At 45.0% G+C, this 25,614-nt stretch overlaps 2 protein-coding genes across 3 annotated transcripts; both read left to right on the forward strand.

Annotated features, from left to right (window-relative positions):
- The first annotated feature begins 77 nt into the window (after nt 1–77).
- PET117 (PET117 cytochrome c oxidase chaperone) lies at nt 78–5,828 on the forward strand. The gene is made up of 2 exons (XM_075088602.1): nt 78–230; nt 5,679–5,828. The coding sequence occupies exons 1-2, from the start codon at nt 135–137 to the stop codon at nt 5,826–5,828; spliced, it is 246 nt and encodes an 81-aa protein (XP_074944703.1). The 5' UTR covers nt 78–134.
- Nucleotides 5,679–25,478, forward strand: KAT14 (lysine acetyltransferase 14). 2 transcript variants are annotated; one of them, XM_075088600.1, is made up of 10 exons: nt 5,679–6,352; nt 8,809–8,927; nt 10,984–11,105; nt 13,589–13,770; nt 14,331–14,750; nt 15,704–16,275; nt 16,820–16,956; nt 17,470–17,645; nt 20,812–21,002; nt 23,666–25,478. In XM_075088600.1, the coding sequence occupies exons 1-10, from the start codon at nt 6,097–6,099 to the stop codon at nt 23,837–23,839; spliced, it is 2,349 nt and encodes a 782-aa protein (XP_074944701.1). In that variant the 5' UTR covers nt 5,679–6,096; the 3' UTR covers nt 23,840–25,478. The 2 variants fall into 2 exon arrangements, with proteins under 2 accessions (XP_074944701.1, XP_074944702.1); XM_075088601.1 differs by having other exon boundaries at nt 14,334–14,750.
- The last annotated feature ends 136 nt before the right edge of the window (nt 25,479–25,614 follow it).

A 25,614-nucleotide genomic window follows, 5' to 3' on the forward strand; every position in this document is an offset into this window, starting at 1 on the left:
TCTGGCCTGGCTCGACTCGCTCGGTGCTCGGCTGGGGGCGGGGCGCGCCTCCTCCTCTCCCCTACCCCCTACCCCCCCCCCCCGCGGCGAGCAGGCGGCTCCGGCACGCGCCGCCCGCCCCGCCGGCGGCGGCGATGTCGGGAAGGTCCCGGGCGGTGCTGGCCGCCTCCGCGCTGCTCTCCGCCGCCACCGTGACAGCCGTGCACCTCCAGCAGCGGCGGGAGCGGGAGGTGAGTGGGCCCGCCGCGGCGGGGGGGGGAGGGGGCGAGCGGGGCCTGGCCCCGCCCCTGCCCCTACGGCGGCCCCTGCGTTCGTGGCCCCGCCCCTCCGCCAGAGGCCGCGCCCCTGAGCCCGCCCCCTCACCTGCAGGCCTGGCCCCAGGTGTCCGGCCGGAGCCACGCCCCCACTCCTGGCGGCTCGGCCCGAGGTCTGAGGCCGGAGCCACGCCCCCTCGCATGATGCCCCGCCCCCACCACGCCAAGTCCCGCCCCTTTCCCCGTTCCCGCTTCGGACCTCGCGGCTGCTCCACGTGGCTCCGCCGCCCGCAGCGGCTTGCCCCTTTACCCTCTGGCTCCTGCCCTTTTCACTTGCCCCCACCCCTGCGCCCTGCCCCTGCCCACCTCAGAAGTCGGGCCCCTTGTTCCCGGTAGGCAGCCGTGTCCCCAGCACCTCGCCACCGTCTGTGTGCCAGGTGGACACCGGCACTGCAGGTGCTCGGCCATGCCCGGCCCAGAAGCTAGACAGGCACCTGCAGCGCAGTGCCCTCCCATCCCGGTGCCCTTGCACCCCAGAGCTCTGCCCCCGGTGTTTCCCAATCCACAGACTACCCTTTCCCTGCATTTTTTTTTTTGCCTTGGCACCTGCCTTTTCCCTGCTCATGTATCTGCACCTGCTCCCTTATCCCATCCCTTATCCCCTCCTGTGCATTCGCCGGCTGGGGCAAGTAGCAGTTAGGAGCTCCGGGGTGAGCTGCAATGGGCTCAGCGGAGAAGGTTTCCTCATCCTCTGTGTGTTACTTTGCAGGAAGGATGTAATCCTGCACCCTCTGTGCCCAAGGGCACCACCCTGGCAGCGTTCCCAGGGATTTCCCCTGCCTGACCGTGCTGTCCGGCTGGTGCTTGTCCCTCCGGCAATGCACGTGCTCTGCTTTTCCTGAGCTCCAGAAATGCCTCCCGCTACAGGGCAAACAGCGCTGTTCTGTGCCATGCACCTGGCCCTGGCTCCTGTCTTGGTTTGACAGGACAGGAAGAGTGTAAGCTAACAAATACCATGCGATAATTAAACAGGGAAGTTTTCTATGCTACATTTACAGAAATCAGGTGATTCCTGGCAGGCACCCTGTGTGCACGAGAGACCCACAGCCGGAAGTGTCAGGTCAGATAGTGAGTCCATATACAAAGAAATCCTGCCCAGGACTAAAAGTTGTGTGATTGCAGAATGGATAAGCTGCGCATGGCAGAGGGTTGGGCAACGAGCGTGCAGGTTTAGACCCTGCCGATGCGGCGGATGGGTGCTGCTAGGAGGTCACACATCTGATTTTTGCCCCCCTTGTCTCTGTCAGTGCTTGAGAACGATGGGTCTTGGAGGATGGGACTGATCTGGGTAAGGAAGGAGGCAGGTTAATTTGCTGCACAGCTTGGAAAACATACTGGATGGCACAGGTAGTAGCAAGAGGAAGGCTTCTGTCTTGGAGTGGCGATGAGTCTTGGCTCTGCATTGCCAGAGCTGACACGTATGCTGTGTAGGTCACTCAAGCTCAGGTTTTTGCAGGTGGTTGCTGGCTAATTCAGTGTGCCTGTCTTGAGCCTCTGAAAGCCTGTCAGGAATATGTGCTAAATGCTCCTAAACTACAGCTGAAATAAATGGGAGCTATACTTCAAGCATGAGCTGCAGGACAATACATGCTCTGGGAAAAATCACCCTTGGGTGTTTCAGTGAGACACCTAAGCTTAATGGATGTTTTTGACCTTAATCTTCAGCTAATCTCTCTCCTTCACCTCATAGAGAGAATGTGAAATTAAATTAACATTTACAGAATGTTCATATTCTATAGGGGTAACAGGCATAAAACAGTCTGCAGGTAAATGAGTAATGCCACAGTCAGAGCAGGATCTATGTATCATGAAGTAAGTAACGCTTCAGGCAACAGGCTGAACAAGGAATGTGAAACTAAACACTGAGTACCTGGTCAGGATCCGTGCTGAACAAGGCAGCGGTTCCCTGGTATGTAGAGACCTTGTTGTAAGTCATGTGCAAAACACAGGTGAATTAAGGGCACAGCTGCAAGTTTATTGTATGTGTTCTACCGGTGTATGAAATGTGACACCATTAAAAGAAGTGGTGGATTAGCCAGTGAGTTGATATGGTTAATGCCCTCTGGTCACTTCATATATTTCTAATGATACCAGAAAAAAAATAGGGACTCACTGCCTTTTGCCTGTTCCTGTTGCTCTGTGCCATAGTCATTGCTCGCTTTGCAAAATAATGTTAAATTGTATTGGCTGTTACACCTGAGGTCGCTGCTGCAAGCTTCTGCCGGGGAGCTCCTGGGTGTCCCAGATGAGACCGGGGTGGGCAGCTTTCACCCCCTGGGTCTGTTTTAACTTATTCTTCTGCAGCTGGAAGCAACTATTCCTGCGGAGGGTATCGGTGTCACTGCTGTCAGGCTGCCAGCAGATAGGCAGTCTTGCTGAGTATCCTAGAGATGGAGGGGTCAAAGGATCCAGTTGGTCAGTGACAAAACCTCTGGGGGGTTTTGGGGCACAGATCCAGTGTCTATTCTTTGCTATCCATCCTAACACCCAGGTGTGGGCACGGCTTGTGAACTCTGCGTGAGGAACTCATGACTTCAGAGGTGCGTGACCTGTACCTATGAGGATGGGTTCGCAAATCAATACTCTAGAATTAGAAATGATTGATCTCTCCAAAAGCTGGATCTGACGCTGATCTGTTTATGATTGCAGGGATATAGGCATTCCTCAGGATGCTGCTGCTGCAGAAGCAAAGGCAAAATGATCAATTCTCATTTTTTCCAGCGATCAGTTTAACTCACTATTCAGAAGCACTAAGGCTCAAAGCTTGTACTTCATAAATGAAGTCTGAGATTTTCTCTTTATAATTCTTCATCTTCAAGTCAGGGAATAATGGCTTCAGGTTTAAGGAACCCAGTTATTTAGACAATGTAAAGGAAATAAGTAACATGGATATTCTGCAGCCCCAGCGTAGGGATTATTTCTAGATTATCTTTATGCAAATTAATAAACTTTTGACTTTTATAGATTGATAGGCCAGGCACAAAGTGATTTGAGCTTGTGCACATTTATCTAAACTGATGCAGAAGACAAGCAGGCCTAACCTCTGAGAACAGAGGAAAGCAAGAAGATTAACGTTTTCATAGTTCTTTGTCACTCATGATACTCAAATTATAATGGTGTCTTTTGCAAACTGTGTGTTTTCAAAGTAAATGCATTCACCATCTGAAAGATTGCAGCACAGCTGGTTTTGTAAAGGAGAAAGTCACACTCTTGATGTAATTGTTCAGTTACATTGGATCTCCCCACATCTTTTCTTTATTGTTATGAACTAATAGTAGTTCATAATGAGTTTATGAGCTTTGTCTTTAACAATTACTAATTTGTAATCTGAGTTCAACTGATTGAAGCCAATGGGAAGGAAGTGGTTTTATTACATTAATTTCCAGAGAGAGTTTTGATTATTGGCTGACATATGCGCCTGTGCATTTTATTAACAAGATAAAATATTTCTTAAACTAAACCTTTCTATTTTAGTCTTGACAGGAGAAATAATTGCCTTTGAAATATGCAGTTATTGGCATTCTAGGTGAAGACTAAAACCTTGTGAGGACTTGCAAAATAATAATCACAAACACCTACAATGACTTCACGTTCAGCTTTCAAATAAATTGTTAGCGGGTGCATTTTGGCATCGTTCAAACAGGCCAAATAAATTATTAATCTTTTTATGCCATTAGGCTAAATAATTTATTCGTATCTCTAGTATCCAATGGCTAACCTTGGTACCCGTGAAACTTTCTCATTCCTGTGTCCAAGCTGAGCGTGAGTTGGTAAATGAGGCAGGTGGATAATGCTTTAACTAAACATAACTTTGGCTAAAGATTCTAAGTTTTAGTTGGGCTAAAACAGGACTGTGATCACATTGCTTCATTTAGATGTGAGCCAGGGTTGGCTCTCAACAATAATTTCATGGCTTTTACTAATTTATAGTATTTTTGTCCTCGTGTATTGTATTTTCTGATAAGCTTATGACTATTGCTTTGAAATTTAGTAAGTGTCTGAATATCTAAAAGCATATCTAAGAGCCTGCCCCAGGAGTTCAAGCCAAACCACCAAACTGGACGGAGTATCCCATGTTCTCCTTTGCGCTGTTCCTTCTCTTTGGTTAGCTAGTTCAGGGAGTTAAATCTGCGGAGTATGACTTCCTTTGTGAAGGAAGGATAAAAGAGCTGTTTTCTGCTGTCTAAGCTGCCTGACCCTGGGGTGGGACGAGCAGCGTGGGGCTGGAGGGTTGGCAGCAGCACCAGCTTTGGTTGGTTGAAGTTGCCAGGGAGCTGTGTCTCAGCTGGATGTCAGGTGCACAACTGATTAAACACTTCACATGGTCCCTGTTTCTTTCCAGAGTTAGTGTCTGCCTTGCGACCTCCTTCGACCCGTGTCTGATCTCATCACCCTTCGCTCACATCACTCTGCTGCCTCACCTGTCCCCAGAGGTGCACATCTGGACTAAAGCAGCTGGTTCCCAGCTAGTCCCTCGCCTCCTTCTCCCCACCCCAATCTATGTCACCAGTTTGGGTTTCACTTAGTTTGTGTTCCCCTGGTGAGAGGTAAAGGTTAAACATTTCACCTAATTGTCAGAGTGAAAAAAAACCCCTCTAGGTGTGTGTGTGGTGGGGGGAGAGAGAGAGAGAGAGAGAGAGGAGTAAGGAGGAAACAAAAGCCAGCTAGGATTTTCTTAGGGCTTTTTATACCCATTAAAGGCCTTATCCACCACTTTGAAAATTGCTGCTCTGTGTTGCACGTTTTATTTATAAGAAACATTTTAGGTAAAGGGGATATTTTTTTAATAAAGTGCTTTGCTTTTCAAGAGCCTGGCATAAGTAGGCTGTGGGACTTTTGTCCGCCTTGTAGCAAGAGCTTACAAGGTCTCTTTTTTAAAAGTAAGACATGAGCAGAAAGAAGCAGTTGAAGACACATGGCAGTTTTTCTTAAAATAATTTCCAATTTGCCACCAAATTCTTTCCAAGCAGAATAAAAGTTTGGGGGAGATTAGTTCGATTTGGTAAAGATTTAGGGCAGAGGTAATAGGATCTTATAGATCATGTCCATCCTTCACAGCACAGGAATTCTGGGTGCATAGCATTTATTTGCTCGATAGCTTTACCATTTAGTAAACCCACCCATCTGAAGTGAGTATAAATAAAGCACTTTTTGGTGTAGTACCATCAGTGTATCAATGTTGGATTATCAGCTCTTGTAGTTTTACATTCAAACCATGTTCAGTGGCTGTGGCTATGGGCGGTGGCAGAGGACTTGCCGAGGCAGCACGGTGAACAGCCCTGCAGGAGGGATTAGGGCTGGGTGGGGGTTAATCGCATTCAGCACCCAACAAGCTATGATAAACTCTTTCCCTTGTGTTTTCAGAGGCTGCACCGTGGAGTTCTCAGAGATCTGGAGCGTCAAAATCAGAAAAAGGAGAATATTCGCCTGCTAGAAGAGCAGATTGCTTTGACAAAGCAGCTTATGGAAGAAAGAGATAAGGCGCTAATGGAAGAAGGGTCCCAGCAGTCCTAGGCACAGACCTGAGTCATTAGAGGCTTGATTAAAGACGTTTGGAGCTCATTGCTATTTAACTACATGCAAGTGTTTCAGCTAACAGAGGTAATCTGTGAAAGACTGTTTCTTTTGGATAGGTTATAATCCAGTCCCAAAAGCTATAGGGTGGACAGAAAACATTTCCTCTGTCATCAGTACTTTGTGGAGACTTGGCCAGGACATCCAGCGTGGATGGACTTGTCAATGAGGGGAGGAATAGCTCCTTGTTACGCAGACACTATCTAGAATGGCTAATAACGTACACATGAGTGGGCTGCTGAGCCGGCATGATGATGAAGCCACCAGGACCTCCACCTCAGAGGGCCTGGAGGAGGGTGAGGTGGAAGGGGAGACCCTCCTTATTGTTGAGTCTGAAGACCAGGCTTCGGTAGATTTGTCGCACGACCAGAGCGGGGACTCTCTGAACAGCGATGAAGGTGACGCATCCTGGATGGAGGAGATGTCCTACTACTGCGAGAAGTGCCAGAAGTGGATTCCTGCAAGTAAGCCTGCCTGTTGTGTTGCGTCTTGCTTGCACTACAGGGGTTGTTGTTTGCAAGGTGGTTACGCTGTCCTGTGTGCCTATTTTATGGGTTAGGTCTTGTTTAGCAGTATGCCATCCTATGCTGGAGGAGAAAGGATGTCTCGGCGCTAGCCTGATGCTAGCGGTGTGCGTTAGGTGCTTTGATCCATGAACCGTACGGGTGTCCAAAGCTGTCATTCCCTGTAAAGAAATGGGACTGTCTTCTTTAATTAGTAAAGAATAAGGGTATGACTTCAGAAACATGCACACCCTCCCGAGTCTTGCTGCTAGTGTGTTTAAGGGACTTTGGCCAAGCAATTTGGCTCACTCAGATAAAGATAATGATACTTGTTGTAAAGCTCTTCCTGTGGAGAAAAAGGGCTTTGGGATAGTGTTACTACTTTATTTTTTTTTCTTCCTGGACGGTTTGTCACATCTGTGGAGCATATGGCTACATCTCAACCTTTATGGTTTCCTGATAATGTGAATTGAATTTAACTTTCACAGAAGCATGTCCAGCCTGTAGCAGCTAGCTTTGGGAGGAGTTTGGCGCAAGCTGCAGAACTTGATCCCTCTGCTACTGCTGTTTGGCGTAACGTCTGTGCTGTTAGCAATGTAACTGACTGACTTTACTTTCTAAATTTGGGATTATTGGATCTACTATTAGATCCAAAAGCAAGATATTGCTAAGGACTGTTTGGTTTGGGTTTGGTTTTTTTTGGGGGTGTGTGTGTTTGGTTTTGGGTTTGTATTTTGCTTTATTTGTGGCCAGAAATAGTGAACTTTTCAGGTGGCACCTGCCTTGCAGATATGTTAGAGCTGCCCTTTTTGCCGTCTTAGAATTTGCCAAAAGTTACTGTGTAGAAATCTCCTCTCAAAGCATGTTAGTGTTTTGATGTTAATGTAATGGAACAAACATAGTGCTATTAAGGTATTATGCAGTTAAAGGGATATATTAACTTGAAATGTATTGATAAAAAACAATGGAGCAGTGTTAAAGATACCGTAAGATATTTCATCTTAGAGCACTTGATTTAACACTCAGTTTATTTTATTTTACAAAGATGTTCCTCTCTCTTGTTGTGGTGGAACAAATCCAAAGAGCAGGAAAAGCCAGTCACAGGGCAACAGTAACTAGATAAAAGTGTGCAAAGTAAATGAGCTGGAAGAGTGAAATACTGCTCTCTCTGCCAATTGTTCAGTTATACTTGTGAAAGTCACCAACAAGCTCAGACAAATGATCACTTTTTACATTGAATCACCATCTAGAAGTTCTGTTAATCTACTAAGTGTGGGTGGGGTTTCCCCATCAGACATAGGTGCAACTTTGATAGCTGGATTCTGCAATTCACTACAGAAGCAAAGCATCCATATATTGCAAATGCTTGATCTGGTGTCGTTATACAGTAAAAAAGATGTCATACTGTTAGAGAAAGACCTTTCATGTGTGAATTTTCAGAAACGCTGTGGTCTTAACTGTTTCCTAGTCCTGTGATTTTATTTTTTAATTTTTCATATTTGTGTAAATTAAGCTCTGGTGAGTTTAGAAGTCCTGATTCATATAAGGCTTTTTTTTTCCTCTGCTGCAGAAACACTGAATTAGAGCCTGTAATTTTGGATGCATGGGGTTTTACAGGTGGCTCTATCCCAAAAGATTGCTTTTGTTCAGACAAACATTTATGCAGGGTTAGCTTTACACAGCAAAGCATATGCTGAAGTGCTTTGCTGATTTGGGATCTAATGTATCGAATGCACTCAAGAAAAAGTATTTCCTGATAATGTTGGGCTGTTCCTGTGGCTGTCAGTCTCAAGGAAAGAAGATCTTTTCCTGAGAGGAAAAATAAATACCATGAACACCTTGTCTGCTGCAGTGCATCCTGGAGGCTGCTGTAAACAAGGACTGACAGCCCTCCTTTAGTAACAGTTCGCAGGCAGGGAAAGAGAGAGCTGTAGAGACATGTAGCAGTGAGTGGAAAGACGACATGAAAGAGAAAGCTTGTGTATTCTTATAGCCTTTGCAGGAGCATACCTTTTTTTTTTTTTTTAAACAGGTCAGCTTTTTTTTTTAAATTAGAGTGGGAAAACAGTTATTTATTGAAGCATATAGGTTATCCTGGGGAAGCAAAAAAGAATGAGAAGTGCAGCAGAAACAAGGAAATCCTTGGCTTTATACCTGCATTCAGATGTTAAGTAGAACGCCCCTTTTTTATGCCTGTGCTTTTCAGTTGGTCATTGCTGGCTGCTGCAACTGTGAAATGAATCTGCGCCTTCCATCGCAGCAAGTTCTGATGCTTCCTGGGAACCGTCTGGGTCTCTGGACTCTGGGAAAAAGGCAAAAAGTACTTTTCTGCCTGATGTTGTAGGAAATACAAATCTCCTTTGCAGTACTTCTTTCCATAAAAGGATGAAGAAATTTATTTTTGCCATTCATTTTAGGTCAACTGAGAGAACAGCTCAGCTACCTCAAAGGAGATAATTTTTTCAGATTTACTTGCTCCGATTGCTCAGAAGATGGGAAGGAGCAATTTGAACGGCTGAGATTAACGTGGCAACAAGTAAGTAAAACATTTGTGCCAGCAGAACAACTACAGGACTTTCTAAAATTGTTTGTTGTGTATGTGCTACCTAGAAAAGGAGGATCAGGTATAGGTAACAAAAAAAAGATATGCATGAACTTCAGAAATTAATTAGCTAATAATTAGAATTTGGGCATTTGGTAGGTAAATGGAAAGATAATCATACAAACCACAATTTTTAAAATTTTTTTTTCCCTTCCCCTTATGTTGCTCATGAATTCATGGCTTCAGACAGGTTTGGAAAAGCAAAATGGATGCAATTTTACAAACAGAAGGCTTGCCAGCTCCCTGAACGCAAAGCTCCAACCTGACTGCTTACTCAATAGCAACAGTCCTTGCCGGAATTTGCTATTTCAGTCACTTGCACACCTGAGCAATCAAAATCCCTTGCATTATACAGCAGCCGCCATATGGGTAGACTGATGCACATCATCTTGCCCTAAGCAGGGTGCTGGAGCATCAGGAAGCCAGTGCTGGCTGCCTTTGCATAAAATGAATTTGATCAGGCAGTAGCTGTTGCTCAGCTTTAAGTGTTTCCACATGCTGAGCATCAGGCAGTATGTGTGAGATGTCTCTTTGCATCCTTTGGGACAGTAGTGGTGTGTTGTCTCATAATAGATCATTTAAAACATCAGTTGTAACTCCTACAATGCTTTCTCATGGTGCCCAGTGCTGGGCTGTGCAGGAGAAAAGGCTGGCGTAGCAGTCTGTGGCTGCCAGACTGGCAGAGTTTCAGCAAGTTACAGATCTGGAGAGCAAAGGCCGCTAGCATTACACCCAGGTCTCTTCAGAGTGGTATGAGGAAGGGACAGACAAAATCAAATGGGTGAGGAAGAAAGTTGACTAGTGAAGAGACTATCTCCCAAGGCTTCCAGCAGCCAGGGCTGCTGCTGCTTCTGGGTAAGTCAAATTGAGGGAAGTGGTCAAATCCTACTTCAGAAGTAGGAGAAATGGGGACAGGGATTTCTGGATTTTTTTCCGGAGTATGTGGCCTCAACGGGTCCTTACCTTTAGGCAGTTGAAAAGAGAATTGCTTTTCAAGTCCTGAGACACTGTCCCACCTGACTTAACTATTTATCTAGGGCTTTGCATTTTTTATCAAGCTACGAGGGTTGTGAGGCAGAAATAGGGTACAGGAGCCATTAAGGCTGTCTGTGTTTCCTCATTTTGCATCCTCACTGATGCATTCCAGAAAGCTATGGCCCACTGTGAGGAGACCCATCTTCCAAACAAAAACACACTTCAAACTTCTCTGACAGTGAAAAATAAGTCCTTACTGGAAGTAGTATCCAAGTCGAGGCTGTGTGATTGTTGAAAGATGGTCCCAGCCCAGCTGGTTTTAGTTGTATTCAAATGAATTGGGTAAATGCAATTAACGGTTGGTCACCTAGGATTTACTTACAAAAAGGTGTGATATTTTTCAAACCTGCCTTTTAGTTTAGGCATGTAATAGGTCAGATGTGGATTTTGGTTTGTGAAGCACGTGAATGAGCTGTAAATGGATTGTGTTTAATGAAGATCACCTGAAGACAAATGTCATTCTTGTATACCCAGAACTATTAGTAGGTATAATATAATTTTACAGAGACTTTTCAGTCTGTTCAGCTTGAAATGTAACAGTAAGTATTTAGAAGGATCGTTGTCACTAGATGGATTATATAGTGAGATTACTTGTGACCATTTTTTGAAAAACTTTTCCCTACCTCCACACTACATTCAGATCCCAGCTGTGATATAATTCATTTATACAACTGCTGCAAAAGCTTGTATCTCAGCATAAACCTGCATAACTAGGCAGCTTGTTATTCCCCTAGGATGGAGAAATCTCTGGGAGAATGTGCATCTAACAATAGAAAGACAAGAATGGGCAGCATGAAAGTGGGAAGATGGATTGCAGAAGCTGCCTATGAGATGTTGCAAAACCAAGATATTTATGAGGGAGCAAAGATTTGTGTGTGTGTGGCAGCTGGGGGGGTGGTACAGATCAGCAGATGAAATGGAAAAGATTCACTAGTATCAACACTTTCTGTTCCAGGTTGTCATGCTGGCAATGTACAATTTGTCACTGGAAGGAACGGGCCGTCAGGGGTACTTCAGATGGAAAGAAGATATTTGTGCTTTTATTGAGAAACACTGGACTTTCTTATTAGGGAACAGGTAAAGACGTGATGTTTCCCTTTGGTTGGTGAGCCAAAGGAATTAAAACCTATTATACAGATGGACAAGAATCCTGGTTAATTTGGAGATGTCTCTGTTGGGCCTCACTAGTGAGAAAATTGGAGGGCTTAATATTGAGAACCTGAATGTAGGCATGAGGGTTACTCTTGAGAAAGAATAAGCGTTTCTTAGTGGGGAAAAACAACCCTAAGAATGTCACACAGAAGTAATGTAAATGCATACATTTTGGGTTATTTCTTATCTCTCTGTAGGTAGTGTCTGAACCTGCAAAGCCTTTGAGTATTTCTAAATAGACACACAATGGATGGGCTAGTACTGATGTCACCAGGATTTAAAGAGGGGGAAAAAAAAAAGAGGTCCAGCAAAGTGCCATGTTACTTGATTATAAAGCTTGCACAGACCCAGTTTTCCAGAAAGAAAATTCTGCCTTGTCTGTTAGTTTGTTTTGGATCTTAATGAAATAGCTTTTACATAGCAGGCATTACAAACCACTGAAATGTGTGTGTAAAGAAAGGAGCTGTTGGAGTAAGAACCCTTCTCGTAAAGGGCAGCCTTCGCAGCACAGTGAGCTGTGTGCTGTAGAGGTGAACAGCACTTTTTTCCTGAGTGTGCTGAAGCTGTCAAACCCAAGTCTCGCTGTTAATACATGTGCTAGGGAGGCAGGAAAGGAACTGAGCAAGCCTTCACAGCTTCTTTTCTTCCCCAGGGATTTCTCTGTTGTAAGATCCGGCCTTTCCACTAACCAGATTTGCTCTTTGGCTTTGCTTTCATTGTTTGTCTGTGCCTCCTTGCTCTGTTCTCAGTTTGTTAGCATTTGTCTCCTCTGGAAACAACGGGGACCCTGACAGGAAGGCAGCTGGTGGCCCATTGTCCCTTGCTCAGGGAGCCATCACCTCCCAGGGTTTGCTTCTGCTTTTAGAGACCTGCCCTGGGAACTGGCCACTCCTTGCTCTGATTAAATTCAGGTGAAGTGATTACTGGCCTCAGACATAGTCACCCCACTTGCCTGGACAAGCCACTGATGGAGCAGGGACAGCTGAAACGTGTGTAGTGGTTCAAGGCATGCCATGCTTTACTTCCTTGGCATATTAAAGCACAGCTTATCCAGACTTACTGTAACGCTCTGAACTCTGATCTGCGGCACTTGAGTTTAATCCCCCACGTCTGAGGGCCAGTACCCCAAGGTGTGTAACTGGCAACACTCAGACAGTAGCGAATACCTGCTTGGCCAAGCCTAGCCCAAGTACTGAAGTTTTTACCAGTGGAGGTGTGCAAAGGCAGGGAGGAGTCCCGAGATCCTGTGCAAATAAGGGTTTAGACTCTACACCGTGAACCTGATTCTCCAGTAGCCAAGGGATTACCTCCATTGTTGGGGCAATTTTAAAAGATTTATTCTCATGTCTTCCCTAAACAATGTGACTAGTTCTTACAGGAACAAAAATTGCACTGATGCCCAGTAGGTTGCACTGCCCTGCAGGGTAAAAGGCTTAAATGTGGCTCCCTGCCTCCCAAGTGGCCAAAAACGTGCTTCAAAAATAGTTCAGTAAGTGTGGCTGACTGGTGTGTTGACTAGTACATTGACTCTTCCCCGTGCTGCAGGAGAAATTTTACAACAGGAGTCCCCAAGCAGAGATGTATCGCATGCATGTGTCTGTGGGACAAGGACACATACTCTGTTACCTTGCTGCTTCCTGCAGCTCCATTGTTATCGCAATTTATTTGTCAGACATCTAACTCTGCTTCTCTGCAGTGCCTGACAAGGCTGCAGCTATGGAGGGCAGAGTGGTCAGATCCCAACTCCCTTTGTGAATTCAGTCTGAGGGATCCTGTACTACAGCTCTGGGAGCATGCTTTGCTAAATGAAATCTCAGAGTAGTCAAGGCAGGCATCTAAGTTAAGTTTGTCTTTCCTTCTGTGCAGAGTGATGCCTTTGTCACTACCTTTTCCTTGCTTCTATCCTGTGCACCCAGAGTCCTGTTTGCCATCTTCAGTAATGGAATATGGCTCTGCAGTGTCAGGTCAACACAGCTATCGCTAGGATCCTGTTCTTGTATCATGAAATTGTTAATGAAGGTAGCAACGCCAGCATTTGAAAGCTGGGTGTTCCGGTGGCAGGATAGACCTCTCCTTTGTAGGCTCAGCGTATGGTGGCTCAAAGAAAAATTGTGTCTTGCTGTGCTGCATTTGTGTGGCATTTATGGAGCATGTGTACACAGCACTTTGTGCACCAGAGCCCACCAGTATGTTGGCGTTTTCCCTTCAGAGTGGTTCTGTTTGAAAATAAATCAATTAATCTTTAGCGTCTTTGAGGATGGGGTGTAGGGAGTACATCATCCCCCTGCATCAGTGCCAGAGGCAGAAGCACTCTGTCCTTTCCGTCTTGGCAGAGGGAGGAGGCTTCAGGATGAAAGCACAGCTGGCAAGTGGGGACCTAAGGCTTGTTTTCCCCTCTCTCACCATAGGAAAAAGACCTCAACATGGTGGAGCACAGTCGCTGGCTGTCTCTCTGTAGGGAGCCCCTTGTTTTTCCGCTCAGGGGCACAGGAATTTGGAGAGCCGGGGTGGTGGAAGCTGGTTCATAATAAACCCCCAACAATGAAACCTGAAGGAGAGAAGTTGTCTGCATCTGCACTAAAGGCAAAAGGTAAATCTTTCCCCAGTGGCACGTAGGCTCCCAGCTGAGCCAGAGCTGACAGAGCTGGAAGACTTGGGAAAAGTTTACTTAAAACAATGTGTTTATGTGTGTGGACAGTTATGGTGCACAAATTTTTTGTTTTTTCTTAGTTTAGCCCTGCTGCAATGCTTGATTTATGATAACAGCATGTTGCATATGCTGTAGTACGAGAAGCCTGTTATATTTTATTTTCTTTTTGCATTGTGCTAACTGATTTCAAGGCTTTTGAGTTTTGTTCAGGTTTTTGGTCCTGAAATCTACAATTTCTCTGCTCCTTTTTACCCTGGGGAGGGCTTTTTTAATGTGTTGTCCACACCAGATGCAAATTCCCTTCTGTGCAGAGGAGCAAAATTGGGGCTTAAATAAGGCTTTAATGGTGCATTGGCTCCACGTCCTGGAGTGAATTTCTTGTATATTTTGAAGATACATCTTCTAAGCTTTGTAGTGATTGTGTTTTTCTGACTGTAAAGTACATACCCAGTGACTGCAGGAGCTCAGTGTTTGTTACAATAAGCAAACTACTTCTTTAGCAGCTTCAAAGCCACCTCTGGATCCCATCATTACTGTGGAAGGACTCAGGAAGCGAGTAAGCCGCAATCCAGTCGAATCGGCCATGGAGCTGAAGGAGAAGAGATCTCGCACTCAGGAAGCCAAGGATATTCGTAGAGCCCAGAAGGAGGCAGCTGGCTTCCTGGACCGCAGTACTTCTTCCACTCCCGTTAAATTCACCAGTCGAGGCCGGCGTCCCGATATTGTCCTTGAGAAGGGAGAGGTGATTGACTTCTCCTCCTTGAGCTCTTCAGATCGCACTCCTCTGACAAGCCCTTCTCCTTCCCCATCTCTGGACTTCTCTGCTCCTGGTACTCCAGCCTCACATTCAGCTACTCCCAGCCTTCTCTCAGAAGCAGACCTCATCCCAGATGTCATGCCACCACAGGCTCTGTTTCATGGTAAGAGATGGCATGTTTTTTCTTTGATAATAAGCTATATGTAGTTGTTAAGGAAGATGTTTTTTTAAAAACAAAACAAAACAAAAACCCAAACTCAAAAAAACCCACACAAAAAACCCCAAACTTCCAATGAGCTGCAGGATCTTTTCAACATAAGATGGAAAATAACTGGTAAAATTCTGTTTGTCTTAGTTGTATGTAAATCTTTTCTATAGCTGTATTGCCGGCTTCTAAGGTCAGAAGGTACCACCATTATCACCTTCCAAGGGATCCTGAATAAGCACTGGGTGGAAGATTTCACCTAGCAACTGCTGCACCCCTCAGCATAAGCATTTCACTGCAGCCCAGACTGTGCTGTTAGATAGCAGCTCTGATTCTGCCTCAACTGTTTCTTAAATGGGAGAAATTAGTTTTCATTATAATGTTTAGTTTTCATGGTAATGTTCCAGTAGTTCTATAAGTTCAAACAACCCAATTAACAAACGTTACATTTCAGTCAGGGGAAATTGGGGAAGCTGAGAATCAAGCACTTCTTGTTGGAAGGAAGAATAGTCGAGTTCTGTAGAGGGACAAATCCCACGCTTCCGTGACTTGTAACTGCTCCCTCAGTTTAAACAGAACTTCTCGAGGGTATGCTAGCTAAAGATACAGCTCACCAGCCTGACCTTTTGATCCCCAGTCTTCAGGAATTTTCAACAATTGAACACTTGTCAAAGAGCATGAGCCATAGTTTTGGATGCCAAACTGCAAGACACCTTAGGAGCAGGATTGATTCTGTGTCCTGAAACCAGACTCCTGTCCAAAATCAGGTGGTCCAGAAGCATATAGAAAATGGAGTGTGTTGGTTAAACCTGCATTATTTCTCCTTAGCAGAAAAGTCCTGTGACAACCCTTTTTGAAGTGGGGCTTTGATGTTTACATTTTTTCCTGGAATATTTTGATCTGTTGAACAGATGATGAGGAGATGGAAGGAGATGGAGTCATAGACCCAGGAATAGAGTATGTGCCCCCTCCCAGTGGGACAGCTGGTGCTGGCACTGTGATAGCAAGTAGAAAAAAAGTGAAGACAGCCGAGCAGATCAAACAAGAGGTGGAGAGTGAAGAAGAAAAAACAGAAAGGATGGAAGGTGACAGTGAAGATCCTGAAGAGTCAAGTGCATCGCTGCAGGTGAGGGGGCGAGACAAGAGGAAGCAACAGCTGGAAAAGGATGCTAAACCCAGAGCTCCGAAGCATACCTCTGTTAGCATCTATGAAGAAAAGCTGCTGCTGAAGAGATTGGAAGCCTGTCCTAATGCCATGAGCATGACCCCAGAGGCCCGGAGACTGAGGCGCAAGCTGATAGTCAGGCAGGCCAAGAGGGAAAGAGGACTGCCACTCTTTGACTTGGACCAAGTTGTGAATGCTGCACTGCTCTTGGTTGATGGGATTTATGGAGCTAAAGAAGGAGGTGTTTCCAGGTCCCCAGTAGGGCAAGCAACATACAGAACTACTAGCCAGGACTTTAGGATCTTGGACAGGTACCAGGTGAGTGTTTCCAGATCTAAGCAAGCTTTTGGCACTGGTTGTTTTAGAGCTTTTGGCGCATACAGCAGTGTCTCCTTGAGGTTATCTGACTCCCAAAGTGAAAAGGATTATGTGAACAACTAATTTTAGCCTGGGGCTGCGTCCCCACCAATGCTCTCACAAGTCCCTTTCTTCTTGGGACATGCTTGTACAGCACAGTTGTCTGTCAGTGTCAGCACCACCAATATCTATGTATTTTTACTCCAGCCCTGCCCAAACACTGATGGTGGAGGCCTGAAAGTACTCAAATAGGCGGTTGCTCCTTTACGCTATGTAGGAGGGAGTTCACTTGCAGCGCTTCTGAGTGATGTGTGTGGCTCATAGGTTTGGGTGCTAAATCTGAGTGTGCACAACAAAGCCCTCTGAGGTGGGACTGTCATACTGTGTGTGTGGGTCCAGTCCATCCTGTCGGGTTGAAAGGCCTTTATTCTCTCTATGTTCATATGATTCCCCTGTGTTAAGTCATTGACTAATCTTCCTGTTCTGCATTTTTTTGTACATATAGACAATGCTGCCTGCCATGAAGGGATATCGACAGCAGACAACAAAGTTTCTGTATCGACTGGTAGGCTCAGAAGACCTGCTGACAGACCATAGTATTGTCAGTCCTTACACATCCCGTGTTCTGAAACCTTACATCAGGTACAGGTGGTCAGAGGTTGAGTTTGCTCTTGGCTTGTGAACGGACAGCCCACGGAGAGGACACCTTTCTTGGGCAGTGCTCCTCACTCATCCCTGAAGTACAACCCAGTATACTATGGTAACCCTGAGAGGATAGTGTTTTATTTAGCTGAGTAGTTAAACTGGTCCTGCATTGGGAAGGGGAATCTCCAAGAGAGGGCAGGGCAGAGAGGGAATCGCCATAGTTGTTCAGTGCAAGTCATATCTGCTTTTGGGTCAGAACCATGATTTCCTTGCTCCTGCTGTACTGAGAGGTTGGCTTGGCATGCTGTGGATCTGGGAAGTGTCCTGGGCTCTGACACAAGGGTGTTTTTGCTGAGCTGGGTGCTGTTTTCGCACAAGAATGGAAGACTCTGTTCTTTTGTTCCAAGTTGAGCATGTCAGAAAATATTTCGTGGGCAGTACCCATTCAGCTGCAGTGGCAGTTATTGTTGCTCACTCTCCTTTTGTGTTTGCTTTTCATGTTACTGGCAGGCGCGATTATGAGACAAAGCCCCCAAAACTCAGGCTGCTGGCAGAAATCCGGGCGTATCCACACAGGAATGATCTCAACTGGAAGGCTGAGCCAGAAGCACCCATTGATTACTGCTATGTTCGCCCTAATCACATCCCTACTATAAACTCCATGTGCCACGAATTCTTCTGGCCTGGTAAGGTTCCTTCAGTACTTGGTTTTCTAAGAAGGAAGTGGTTCTGTTCACAAAAAATATTCTTGGGCCAAATTTTTCTTCAGTTGGTGTCTGGCTTGGTTCTTAGAAAACCATTATCTGATGTCATAGGAATGCAGTTGAGATGGAGACATGGGTTTGGTGCCTTTGTCTTTCGAGATCATTTAGAACTAGGCAATTAGGCCCTAATTAGCACAGCATTTATAGAAATAGGTTGTTTTGGGTAACACCATTGACACCAATAGGAGCAGTTGGTTACTAAAATTAAGCATCCAGTGAAACCTTTTGCAGACTCAAGGGCTGAAGTAAACAGTTTTATACCAGAGATCGACTGTTCATTAGCTTCATGAGAAAGTTTCTTCCTAGCAGCCATAAGCTGGGTGTGTTGGCGTGAAATTTGGGAATTGCCCTTACAACTGTAAGCGTCGCTGTGATGTCCTTTATTTCTCAGTATTTTCAAGGTATGGGAGAGCTTGGGTATCAATTTTTATGTCATTTCTTGAACCGTAGGCTTTTTGGGGACAGTGGCTGCCCTTTATGGGGGCAGTTATGAGGCTGTAGTCTTTACTTTTTCTGAAATAATAATAGTGATGTTGGTCTACTGCATGGATCAGCTTCTGATCAGCAAACAACGCAGGAGTCTAATTTAGAAAAGCCCAGTACAAACAGTACACACCTTTATTCCAAGTAACTGTTTGCTTTACGTTTTGATTTGCAGATAGTGATTCAACAGGGTTTGTAGTTCAGCAGTGCTCCTATGTTGTAGTCAGGATCAGAGCTCTTTGTGCTACTCATTGTACAATTTGGGGGGAGATAACATGGCATGCCTTCCCTTTCACAAGCTGTTTTGGAGCTAATGAGAGACACCTGCAATCCCAACAGAGGCTGAACCCCTTTGTCATAGTCTCTCCTCTTCTGATAATACATTTGAAGTTCTGGCCAAGTTGGGTCACACCTTCATTAAGTTCTTCAGGACTCACCCTGTTCTATTTAACATAAGGAGCGTGGGTGTGTTCCACCCGCCTGTGAACTGTTCATCATTAAATCAGAAAGCTGGCACTCCCATTGGTCTGCAAACAGGAATCAAAATCACGTCCACGGTGTAACTTTTCTGAGGCTGGGATTATATGATTTATTGCACCTTGGTTCTGTTTTAGCAGGAGAGTTAAGCAAAGAGATGATGCTTCAAGAGATAAAGCAGTGTCTTTGTGGACGCAAAGGGTTTAGCTTCAGGACTGAGGAGGGAGTGGGATGTGCAGCTGGGAGGGCATCATTAAGCTAGCGCTGTTGTTCAGAGAAATAGCTGTAATTCCACCTACGTTTAGGCATCCAAAGCATGTGTGCTTGGGGGATGTTACCGTCAGTAAATGAGATCTTAGGTGTGCTCACTCCCATCACATGAGAAGCTGCCTTCTCATAGTGATACTCTCCTTGACTGAATTTTTAAGTTTTAGGCACTTCCCTGGGTGGGGTGAGCCCAAGCCTTAGTTCTTCCACCTCTCCAAATCCTTCCCATCAGAGTTCTTGTATTTCACAAGGCAGAAACAAGTTTGCAGGTAGTTACCGCAAATGAGCTGATGTGAAATAAGATTCCCCCTTGTTGTCTCTCACAGTATCTTGTGCCTTCATGTCCTAACGGGAAACCTCTCCTCAGCAGACTGAGTGGTAAACCGTACTGAGCTAAGCATCTTCCTACGTGAATAACTGTGTGCTGAGGGGACGGCACCATTTCATCAACGCCAGTGTGCTCAGGGCAATGTAGCGTTCCTGTACAGACATGCTGTAAGGCACTTCAGTCAGTTGCAGCCTCAAGATAATTAACGTGTCTCCCTATTGCCAATCGATTCCTCCCACGTCTTACTCCACCCAGCTTACTCTCAAGCAAGAAAATAATTCACCCCCTTATTTGTGCCCTATGAAGTCTTGCATCTCATCAAGAGTGATAAACATTACTGGAAAACATACTCTGCTATTTTGTTATCCCACGTTCCAAATATATCTGCGATTGCCAATTCGAAGCTGAAACTAACATTTATGGCACAGCTCCGCTATGTCTTGCACCTCATTTAGGGCCTGTCCACACAAATTACCAAGCAGTCTTCTGTGCCTTGAACTGCACTGCTTGGCCCTAACATGCTGTGTGGATTCTCTTAGGCGGCAGCAGCAATGTGATTAGGCAAGGTAACAAACTCCACTCAGAAGTCACCAGCCTCAGGTGTTTCTGTCCAGCCTCTGACTCACAGAAGCACCACTGCCTGAGAGGCTGCTTCATGCCCCAGGTTAGAGAATTTGTATGCTAAAAGCAGTTTGGTTGAAAGCTGTGGTCAGGTTCACAGTGCAGCTCCACAAACAGTACACACAAGAGGAAAGAGCAGGAGCTCAAGGCCAGGTGGAGAAAAGAGATAGGAACCTTAGGCCAGTAATGCTGCCAAAGCTGAAACCCAGTTTCACGTGTGCTGTGGCTGGAGAGAGTTTGCAGGAAAAACGGGATGGTTCACCCAGTGTATTGGGCTGATACGCTCCAAACTGGCCCCCTTTGCTTGTCTGCAGGCAGGTACTTGGCATTTGCCAACTGGAATAGGAATGGTGTACACCAACCTGTTACTGGCCCAGCCCAGGTGAAATGAAGAATTAAACCCTTGGCCATTAATGTTTCTGCAGCCCTTAGGAGCCTCGGGGCAAGGGGCACAAACTTACTAGGACCCAATCCAGCAAACATATGCACATGCAAGTATCTTTATCCACATGCTGATTTAGAACTGGGTCCTTAGCAGAGTCTGCTAATAAAGCTCAGAATACAAACCAAGGAAAGGTTAGTTGGGTGCTGAGATCATGTGGGGTTTGTTTGGGTTTTTTAACCATTCTGTTTTAGAGAATATGCTTTTTTGAGCTTTAGTTTCATCCTTGAGTCATTTGGGGAGGAAATCAGCTTTATTAATTTCTCCATGGAAGAATCCCCACTAGGAAGCAGGTCTCGTTTTCTCTGTGTGCTTTGTTGAAGCATCTCTTGATGTCAGAGCTTTGGAATAAAGGTAAAAGGAAGGGATCAAATGAGTGTTGGTAAAAGGCCTTTAAACCCTGAATTTCTGTGCAAGTGTGACACTTGGTTTGCCATGCTTTCAACTGCTGTTTCTCTCTTTCTCCATAGGAATTGATTTGTCAGAATGCCTGCAGTATCCAGACTTCAGCGTTGTCGTCCTTTACAAGAAAGTTATTATTGCCTTTGGCTTTATGGTGCCAGATGTGAAATACAATGAAGCTTACATCTCTTTTCTGTTAGTTCACCCTGAGTGGAGAAGAGCTGGGATTGCAACCTTCATGATTTACCATCTTATCCAGGTAATGAAAAAAGTCTCACGTTTCTGCTAAAGAACTAGCTCTCCCTTCTTCCTTGTGTGCACACATGCAAATATTAGAAAGTAATAATGCTTACACACCTGCAGAGATTGTCAGCAGCCCGTGTGAACATTTATGGGGGGAAATCACTTCAAAAGAAGAAACTAAAATATATTTAGAAGAATAACCATACTGGACAGGTCCTCAGTTAGTGAGGTGCTGTAGGCTTTAGCTGTTCTGGGATTAACTTTGCATTCTTCAGTGGTCAATAGTTCACAACAGTAATACTGTAAATTTGGGGTTTAGAAGAGAAAAATGAGATAAGAGTGGGGAGATTCAGCTAGAATCTATTGCAGCTTTCTTGGCCACACCTGGAGGTTTATTCTGTGACCAGGGCTGTTACATTAAATCACTTACTGATCTTAATTGTTCACTTTTAATACTCTGGCTCAAATCCAGCTGAGTTGAATAAAAAGAATAAGCGTTTGCAACCTCATTCAAATTTGTTCAAACTAGCTTGTACTGGGCTTTGTTCCACAGGGACAATTGGGAGAATTAATCTGAGCTAACTAAACGGGTGGTATCAAAGTAGTTAACCTTCATTAAATCTCTGAATGAATGTCTGTTATTCAGGTGGCCTTAATTCCGTTCACTTTCTTGAATTAAATTGCATGAAAGCCAGCTTAATTTTGAGTAAGGATGCAGACAGATGTCCTTTTTGGAGCCCTCCTGTGCTTCTTCAGGGCCCGCACTTTAACCACTCCCTGAACTCTCTTGGCAGAGCTGCTTGTGTGAAACATTTCTTAACTTGTTTTAGTCAAGATGAGCTGCACTAGCAAAAACTCACCATTGAAACTCTTTTTTGTCATACTTGTTTAGCTGAAGAGAGGTAGGGAGTGCTGGCAGAGCCTTGGGAATAGTGATCTGTACCTTGGAAAGGCGGTTTCCACTGAGGATAGCTCTTTTGGGCCACCTCAGGGTAGCTCTTCTACCTACAAGGCTCTCTGCAGTATCCACGTCTCTTTGCTCTACATGTTGACGCAGGCCACTAACCCATCTACTTTAAATTCACCCCTTACATTTCCCAAGCATCTCTGTGTAAAGTGTTTAAGTAAATTGCTCTCAACTGTAGTCCGTTGATGTGAGATGTCAACACGTAGTGAGAACAGGCGTGAGCTATGTGCCAAGGTTTGCAGGGATCCAGCAGCTGGACTCGTGTCTCTCCAGCATAGTTGGGATATGTTGGCAAGCCAACTGTAAAAAATCATCACAGCTTTCTGTAGGATGTATCACAGCCAATTAACCTAATTCTGCTTGCAGGTAAACTAGCATAAAGTTATCACACTGAGGAGAGCCAAGCAGGTTTGAGGCTGATTAGGCTTGCTAGCAACGAGAGATCACCAGCATATTGTCGGCTCATGCAAGATTTATTCTTCTATTGCCAAGTATCTGTCAGTGGTGGAAGGCATTTAGTCATGGAAGAGAAGAAATGGTGGTTGTGACCTTCTGTTCCTGAATCGTCAGATTTATGTGCTGCTTTGCAGCCTGCTTGAGCTGACACCAGGGTCTGCTCTCTGTAGCTAGAATCACTTCCATACACTGGTTGGATTAAGGGTAATTCTCTGTCTCTTGGATCAGCGGTCCAGAGTTTGGGATGGATTCTTGGGAACAGCATAATCTAACAGCAGATGCGTTGATGCAAATGATGAGTTGGTTTTAGAAGTTACCCTCTAATGCATCCATCCCAGAGGACCAAGCTGCATCATCTTAAAATCTCATTCCAACTTCCTTTTCCCAAAAATTAATCCAGATAATTTGATTATTTTACCTTTTTTTTTTTTTTTTAATTTACTCAAAGGGAAAGATCTCACAGAGATCTAAGGGGAAAGAAAAATCTACCATGGAAATTTCCTAAAGGATGTTACTGTTCCTACTTAGAGTTACAATACATTAAATATAAATAGAATGCTGTTAAAACACTAAATGAAAGCAGGAAAAAATTATTGTGTTGGCATCTTTGTCAGAGAGCTTCTGGTTAGAATAATCTGGGATCTTCAAGGTAACGTCAGCCCTGACGTTTGCTGTCTGAACTGAATTCACTGCCTTCCCAGGAGGCGAGTGCTGTGCCCTGAAGGATGGGAGAGGAGCTGGGTGGGATAGACAGGAATTCCAGTGTGACAGCCCAGAGGTGAGCTGGGGCTGCTCACGTGGTCCCAGGGAGCTCAGCTCTGTTTGCTGACAGGAACGAGCGTGGTGCCTGATCCCCTGGCATGTTTTGTCTTTTCTTCAGGCCATTGTTAATAAGTATTTGAGATCAGTGCTGTACACAGAGATTAGTTTTAATTAACAATTACTTAGCAATTGACTATGGAAAGCTAACAAATTATAATCCAAAACCTGCTTTCACTGTCAGAGAGTCCACGTTTCCCAAAAACAAAGGCTCAGAGGAACAGCAGTGTTCCCTTTGCCTTTCAGCTGTTGCTATGTGTGGTAACTTCTGTGTCGAGGCCTGTGATTTTTCTCGCATTTCCTCAGTACCTTGAATACCTGAACTGACGAATCTCTTCACCTCTGCATTCCCCCAGAGGCTGTCTCATTCTTTTGCTGTGATACCTTGTTGTTGTTGGTTTGTTTTTTTTTTTTCCCCTCCCCCCCTCCCTTGGCAGACCTGCATGGGCAAAGACGTCACCCTTCACGTCTCTGCAAGCAACCCTGCTATGCTGCTCTACCAAAAGTTTGGATTTAAGACTGAAGAATACATTTTGGATTTTTATGACAAATATTATCCCTTGGACAGCAAGGAGTGCAAGCACGCCTTCTTTCTCAGGCTGCGGCGCTGATCTGTTGGAGCTGTCTAGGGGTCTGCGAAAAGCCCAGACTGTCAAGCAAAGAACTACCACAGCTTTCAGCAGAAGACATTGGCTGGCATGTGAGAGCTGAATTGCACCGATGCCTTCATCCCTAGGACTTCAGATGTCAACAGTACCATGCTGTGTGCTGAAACTGCAGTCCAAGAGGATTGATTCCTATACTCCAAGGGGAGAGGCCTGGAAATCCCAACTGGGACATGCTGAAACCACAGGAAGACTGAAATTCTTTATGGGGAGTTTTCCTGCCACTGTTACTTTGGAGAGCCTCATTGACAAACAAAAACCAAACGAAAAAATACTTGTCACTTCAGAGGGGCCCCACAGATTTCAAATTTTGAAGCCTATCTGAAAACAAGTGACAGGTTTTTTTTGTTTCTGTTTATGGGACATGAACATCTACGCTTAAATCATCCACAGTATGTCTGTGTTTGGATTGCTTTGTTAGGAACAATATCTTGAATACGTGAAGGGAAATAAGATATTGGTGCATCTAGCTGGATGCTAACATTAATAAAGTTCTACACATGTCAGAACACCAATACTGGAACCATGTTTTAGGAATAATGAGAAGCGTGTGAATTCATGTGATCCCGAATGCAAGGCTCCGGGGAGATGTCTGTCTTCCACTCCTTCCCTACTGCCTTCCTTTCCCCTCGTTGACCCTGTGCTCAATGTGAAGTTCTTGTAGTGCGCAGTGTTTTGTGTCAGGCACAAGATGTCAAGCGAGTTTGTAGCTAGGCGAGGTAGGACATGACAGCTGCCAGATCAGCTCTTTGAAATCTTACAACCTACCTGCCAATTGTTGATGTTGCAGATCAGACCTTTGGGCACACCTCTAACCACAGAGCCAGCCTCACAGTCTCCAGCATCCACCTCCTGCTACAGACACTCTGGCTAGAAGGAACCCAGAACAAAAGTCAGTGGTGATGTTTGAAATGCAGGCTTTGGTCTGTCTGTTTGCAGCTTGGAGGGAGGAGAGGGTAGAGGTGGGCCAGTTTCAGTACTTGGAAACATCTAGGCTCTAGGTATAAGTGAAGAGAAGAGCAAAGGATAAATGGAAATAACCAAGAATTAAAAAAATACAAACCCCAGTTTGTCTAGTAGTGGGGTCTTGTCCTTTTCCACAGTTCAGCAGCCTCTCTCTCCCCCTGACTTTTATTGCAGATGAACAACAGTAAGCTGGCAGTTTGTTCTGCTGCCTGACCGAAGGTCAGTCCGTGCATTTCAAATACAACTCACATCCACTGTGCTGTTCTTTTCACATCAAGCCCCATAGAGAGCTACACAACCAATGTGACTTTGTTCTTAATTCACTGTGTCTACCTGTTGGGTACCTGGCTATAGTAGTAGTTGCCCTAACGGCGTCTTCAATTTGGTAACAGAAGAGAGATGGACACCAAGTATGTTTTTGTGTAGCCAATGTACATCCTCACCAAAACAAAAATAGTGTTACTGGCTGGGAAAAGGAACCTATCCAAGTGTTGTGTGCACTAACATGCTTTATGACTATGTGAATATTTTCAATGTTACTGGTGTTATGAGTTAGCTGTACTTGGAAAAAAATATGTCTTTATGAATGGAATTAAAGCCCTTCCCTTGGAAAAGCCTACTTGTAGTCATACTGTTTATTAAGCTGTCTCTCCATCATCTTATTTCATTGAAGTTTATCAGACTCTAGTATGGCTGATAGAGGATGCAAATCATGTGTGTGGCAGCAGAGGAAGGCAAGAAATACCTTATTTCTC

Source organism: Phalacrocorax aristotelis, chromosome 3, assembly GCF_949628215.1.
Source record: "Phalacrocorax aristotelis chromosome 3, bGulAri2.1, whole genome shotgun sequence".
Lineage (NCBI taxonomy): Eukaryota > Metazoa > Chordata > Aves > Suliformes > Phalacrocoracidae > Phalacrocorax > Phalacrocorax aristotelis.